Raw genomic sequence first — 6225 nt, forward strand, 5'->3', positions numbered from 1 at the left:
ATTTGTGATGGAGGGCATGTGTTCACGTCCTTCTGAGACAAATGGGCTGAGTGAGATGGATGGCTGTCCTTAACAATGGAATCAGAGATGTTCAGCAGCTCTGAAAGTGAGGATGGTCCTACTTCAAAAGCCTTGTCCATAGAGAACAGGGAAAGGTTGAAGAAACGATTGAGTCAGAGTGAAGCAGCCTTCACAACAACAGAAGGGGTGATCCTGAGGGAAGAAAGCTGACAGTAACCTATTGCCCAGAATCAAAATGTCTTTTTTACTTGGCTCTGCTGCTGTCGCTCACTGGCATGAAGAGTTTTAGGAAAGGTATACTTGTTTACTTAAGAGGAAAGATCATCTTCTCTCTGCTACATACAATTTGGGTGTTCTTCTTAACCTGGAGAAGTTCATCCTTCCAGCAGGGAAGGGAGTGAAGTCTGTGGCCAAACTGATTGTTCAGTAGTACTGCATCTCAGATGTTTCTCATTTATCCTGTGTCTGGATGATACAGGCTGTTAGAAACAGGTGAGCTTTAAGGAGAGAACTTGCAACACGAAATAACATTTCTGAGAAGGTACTGCTTCAGGATAAATTGATCTGCTGTTTATATATATTACAATTGCAATTTATTTGTTATTTTTAATGGGTATCATTTCTTCATGTTTGTTCTGCACACAGCCTAAAGTATTTCTTGCTCATCAGATTTCTTCTACGCTAGGCTTTGCCAAAACCTCTTTTGAAACACCTCATTAGTTCTCCTTGTCTTCTACAAAGCAGTGTATATTACAAGAAAATTAATGAGTGGAATAAAAGACTGACTTAAAATAGTCATAACTTCAGTGAAGTTAATAACTTCATTGCTGGCCGTATTAGCTTACATACCCTAGCTGTTAAAACTCTGTACTGCCAAAGTATTCTTTGAATTTAATACAGATAGATAGTCTTAAAACTACTGTCTCATTAAGAGAGGCTAGGGAAATGTCACCTTTCGTAAGGAAGTGCTAAGTCTGTCGCATCAGTTTATTTTTGACTCACATGTTAGTATATATAGTGGCTGAAGGACAAGAGTCCCATCTTGTTGTAAGTAGGCTGTCCGTAAGGCAAGGCTGAAGAGCCCGTGTGGTGGTGGTGGTAATGGAAGGCAGTGGAAGTTGGCCTCCACAGTTCTGGTCTGGTGTGGATCAGTACCTTGCACCTGTGCAAAGCAGGTCTGGTGCCTGACCTCACGTGGCTACACAAGGTGGTGGTGTATTTGCTTTGCTGTGCAAGAGTGGTGTTCAAACATGCGTAAACACTCTGCTGTCGCCGTCTCCTAGGCATTAATGTGCCTGCCGAAGTATCCTCGATTTTATCACTCTTCACTCTGAGGTATGGAAATGCTTAAATGAGTTCAGTTCAAAGGTCTGCTTTTTTTCATCCTCATAGCAACAAATTTCCTTTATTTTTAATGTACCATGCCTCAGCTTACCTATATTTTTGTTCATGTTTCATAGGGGTTTGGAGCATCTTTAAATCCTTACTGATGTCTGTTTATTTTTGCAGCAAAGCTTGCAAACTGTGGAGATTTCCAGAAGCCTGAAAAGCTCTCGCTGTTAGTAAATGACGATGTTACAGAAACTGGTTGGGAAAACTTTTTTATAATGCTTAATAAAATGTCTGCCTTTAAAGAGCTGAACATCAGCCATACGTTTACACATCAGATCAAAGCCAGTGCACCAACACTGACAGCTTTTGTCCAGTGTGTGTCACAGTTGCCCAGTCTTGTGACAACAGCAATGGAGGGTTGTCTCCCAGATGCACCATCCCCGGTCTAGAAGTTTGAAATTATCTTGTCTGTGGGTATTGAAAGTGTGAGGGTTTTCTTTTTTCCCTCTTCCCTTATTTTTTTATGATTTATACACCTGCATTGCAAATAATTATATATCGTAAAATTTTATCGGGATTAAGCACGACAGTCACTTCTACAGCAGGGCTAGGTTAATGTGAAAAGATTAAGGAAAGTAAGACAGGGTTAACATAAGTAAAAAAAAATTACTTGCTTTGCAAGATTATACCTGCATGATCTATTCCAAATAAAATTTTTGCTTAAAGTGTATTTAAAATAATTTCTATACAGTTAAATTGCTTGCATCAAATCAATTACATGAATTGCTTAGGAAATAAAAATCATAAAACCCTTTATGGTCAGGACTGCACTAAAAATAATATTAGATGCTGGATTTTACTAGTTAAAAACTGGTAAAAGCCACCTTTTGTAACGTAATGCCAGACACAACAGAGGACTAGCTGATGGAGGCAGGTGGCAGTTGTGCCTCTTTAGCAATGAACGATGGTCCAACAACTGATTTAGCAGCTTTGCATCACTGCAAGCAATCTATTTACTTCAGCTGGACACCCATAAGCCAGCAGTGTGCCTGGGTGGCCAAGAAGGCCAACAGCAGCCTGCCTGGTATCAGCAATAGTGTGGCCAGCAGGAGCCAGGAAGTAAGTGATTGTCCCCCTGTACTCCGCACTGGTGAGTACTGTGTTCAGTTCTGGGCCTCTCAGTACAAGGATTCAGAGGTGCTGGAGTGTGTTCAGAGGAGGGCAACAAAGCTGGTGATGGACCCAGAGCACAAGGTTTATGAGGAGCAGCTGAGGGAACTGGGTTGTTTAGTCTGGAGAAAAGGAGACTCAGGGGAGACATCATCACTGTCTACAATGATCTGAAAAGAGGTTGTAGGGAGGTGCTGGTCACTGTTCTCCCAAGTAACAAGTGATAGGACAAGAGGAAATAGCCTCAAGTTGCATCAGGGCAAGTTTAGGTTGGATATTAGGAAAAATGTCTTTACAGAAAGGGTTGTCAAGCACTGAAACAGGCTGCCCAGGACAGTGGTGGAGACCCTATCCCCAGACGTATTTAAAACACAGGTAGATGTGGTACTGAAAGACACAATTTAGTGGTGACGTGGCAGTGCTGCATTAATGGTTGGATTTGATAGTCTTAAAGGCCTTTTCCAACCTAATGCTTCTAATTAAGAAAAAGCCTTCAGTGTGGCTTGGGGAAGTTTAAGATTATGTCCTCTTTTTGCTCAATTAATTGCAGGAAAATTGATTTTCTGGCATGACCACAGTAGGAAAAGGAAGCGAATGCAGCAAAGTTCAGACCTGTAATTGGCTAGTTTCCCTCAAAACCGGCATTAACTAAATTACTGTCTAGTTTTGTGATTACAGCCTCTCTTCTACCAGAGTTAAAACTGTAAGCAGGGTTGAAACCTGAGTCCATACTTAGCAGTACCTTTCCACAACCTGTTTTCTAATTTGCCTTTAGTAACAGTGCCCAGGAAAAGGCCACACAGCACAACTTTCTGGTGTACTTCAGCCATTCATCCAACTGACAGATGCCTTCAGAAACTAAAAATAAGAACCACCCCAATACAAACCACAGCCCTACAGTTAAAGTTGAAAAGTAGAACTTTATTAACAAGCACTTGAAACAAAAAAAGGAGACTGTCACCCAACCCATCGGATATCTTTCAGTATGATGCTATTTTCTAGGCCACTGCCACCAGTGGCCTCTGCAACATACACTGCTGCCTAGCTGTCTCCTGAAAGAGGGTGCTGGAATTGCTACTTCTGGTGGTGCCACTCAGATAAGAGCTCCGAGGAGTATAAGAGGTGTTAAAATGAGAGATAAATGGAAGCTATGATGTGGGGTTACAAGACTTAAATCTGTCAATCATGTGCTAAAAAGACTCAAAATTGTTTCCAGGAAGTAAAAAATACTTTATTGCTGCAGTACTTTCTAAATACAGTTGGCTACAGGTCTTTAAGAAATAGGTAATTACTAGTCTCAAGTTACTTTTTTACTTATTCAGGGGCAGCTCAATGATAAGAAAATGTTAACATTAACTGTCTTGATATAATTCTGATCTTCACCATCACCCATCAGTGCACAAGTGATGTACACCTCTCAGTGGGAGAGATTGATACCTGGCTTTAAAAAAGAAGCAAAAATTAGTGCACAAGAGCTTTTTGTTTTTAAACAATAAACCAAGAATTACTCAACTGCACAGAAATAACATGTTGGCACAGGAAAGCAAGTACCCAGGAGAATACAGTTTTGCTCTATAACTAAACAATATACTGGAGAATTCTAAACAAAGGATTTCAAATCAAAGCACAGGCACTGAAGTAAAGAGAATAATAGAATTGTTCACAGTATCAAACGGAAATGTCATTCTGAAAACAAAGTTTAGCTACATGTCCTGCTGTCCCATCTGTATAAGGCAGGAGCTGCTTCTGAAGATGCGTACATAGATGAAAAAAAAACCACATTTCACTTAACAACCTTTTATTTTCAAAACAGCCCATAAACAAATAATGTAACACTCTGTAATTCAAGTAAGCTGCGCTGTTACTCCTCATGTCAAGAGATGCTGTAGTTAAACCTCTCATCAGCACAATAAAACTCTTCCCTTCGTTCTAGCCAAGAGAACACATCTGCTGAGGGAAGAGGGGATTAACACTGGTAGAAGTGGTCTTGGTAGAGAGCCCTAAGAGCAGATGGAAGTCCTGAAGCTCACAGTTTTTGCAGAGAATTCAGAACTTGTTGAAAGCTTGTAAAATGAACTGTAGTTACAAACATTTTTCAAGCAACACTATGTCTTCACACCATTCGAAATTACGATACTTACAGTCCTTCAAAACAACGCGGATATTCAGTTATTTCGCATGCGTTTCTCTCTCCAGTGCTGCTTCCATTCGACTTTGTTTTAAACCCTGCAGGATACATGTTTGTAAAGTTGTTCTTACTAACACAGAAACACAAGCTTTAGTTCTGGAATGAAAACATTTCTGGACATTCTTTTTTCAGTCCTTTACAAATTAGGAATAGCTTTTAACTCTAAAGAAAACAGAATGTGAGGTTTAAAAAGGACAAAAGCCAAACTACATGTCATCTTTATAACCAGTAGCTCTACAGAATAATTTCAGATATTTTTCTGGTTGAATTAGGAGCTTGCAGAGGGGTGGGGGTTGGTCTCTTCTCCCATATGACAAGTGACAGGACCTGAGGAAATGGCCTTAAGTTGTGCCAGAGGAGATCTAGGTTAGATATCGGGAAGAACTTCTTTACAGAGTGGGTTGTGAAGCATTGGACTCCACTCCAGGGAGGTGGAAGTGTTTAAAAGCTGTGTGGATGTGGTGCTGAGGGACATGGTTTAGGGTTCCTGGCAGTGCTGGGTGAATGGTTGGACTTGATGATCTTAAAAGTCTCTTCCAACCAGACGATTCTATGATAAACTGAAGCAAGAAATTCCAAGTCTTTTGAAGATACCCTATGGTACCAAATTCCCCCCTTCCAACTTCCCCAGTGCAAAGTTTAATTCTCCCTGTAATTTTCTTTCTTCATAGGTGTACAAAGGAAAATAGAAATTAATACTCCATGTCATAGATTTTTCACAGGCATGCTGACAGGTTCTGCTGGAACTTCACTACCACCTGAAAAAACTACTGATGAACAGTCTCTGCAAAAACGCCAAATCTGATCCTAAATGTGATACTGCCACTGATACATGAAAGAAATACGTAAAAGACTACTGAATAATAAACATATTTGGATTTAACCCACCCACGTTCAGGGACAGAACTGGTTGTTTCAGAATAGCTATAAAAGTACCTCATGGAACTCTCCCAGTGGAACAAACAAGCCAAAACAACGCTGACTACGCTCACACACTGGATCATGTGACTCCAACTCAAGGACAGTAATACTTAAACAGTACAGAATAGCCTTAAACTTAGATATCATAAACTAGATTAAGGGATGCAAAAAGCAGCCCTCCCTGTCTAACTTCTTGCTGAAAACAGCAGCAGCAAAATTACAAAGACACTTCAAAGCAAAAGCGGGACATACCAAGTAATACCCAGTGTGATAACCGCTCATGTACCAGGCTATCAACATGCTCCCCAGCGCTTCATCGTCCTCAGGAGAGTCTGGCCTCATGGGTGGTGGAGGAGGAATCAACTGAGAAGTCACAAAGGAAATGTCTGTGTTACAGTAGGGTATATCTCAGTTTAGACAGCAACCAGTTGTAAAAGATCAAAATATAAAACTGAAGAATAGGAATGTTATCTTCAACACTTTCTCTGAAATGGATTCAAGTAACATTATATTTTCAAAAACACATAATCTCCTAAGCCTGTGAGAAGCGGGATTTCTGTAGCTTGACTGTACACAAAAAGTTTTATTAGGGA

General features: G+C 40.4%; 1 protein-coding gene across 1 annotated transcript in view; it reads right to left on the reverse strand.

Annotated features, from left to right (window-relative positions):
• Nucleotides 1-4692: 4692 nt before the first annotated feature.
• The window catches only part of LOC104497346 (survival motor neuron protein-like), a 4315-nt gene continuing 2782 nt past the window's right edge, over nucleotides 4693-6225 (reverse strand). Inside the window, exons 6-7 of the mRNA XM_010140585.1 lie at nucleotides 5885-5995; nucleotides 4693-4749 (exon numbers count right to left, since the gene is read on the reverse strand). Coding sequence (XP_010138887.1) covers nucleotides 4693-4749; nucleotides 5885-5995 — 168 coding nt within the window. The remainder of the gene's footprint in view (nucleotides 4750-5884; nucleotides 5996-6225) is intronic.

The sequence above is a fragment of the Buceros rhinoceros genome, unplaced genomic scaffold (genome assembly GCF_000710305.1).
Source record: "Buceros rhinoceros silvestris isolate BGI_N320 unplaced genomic scaffold, ASM71030v1 scaffold8607, whole genome shotgun sequence".
In the NCBI taxonomy this organism is placed as follows: Eukaryota; Metazoa; Chordata; class Aves; order Bucerotiformes; family Bucerotidae; genus Buceros; species Buceros rhinoceros.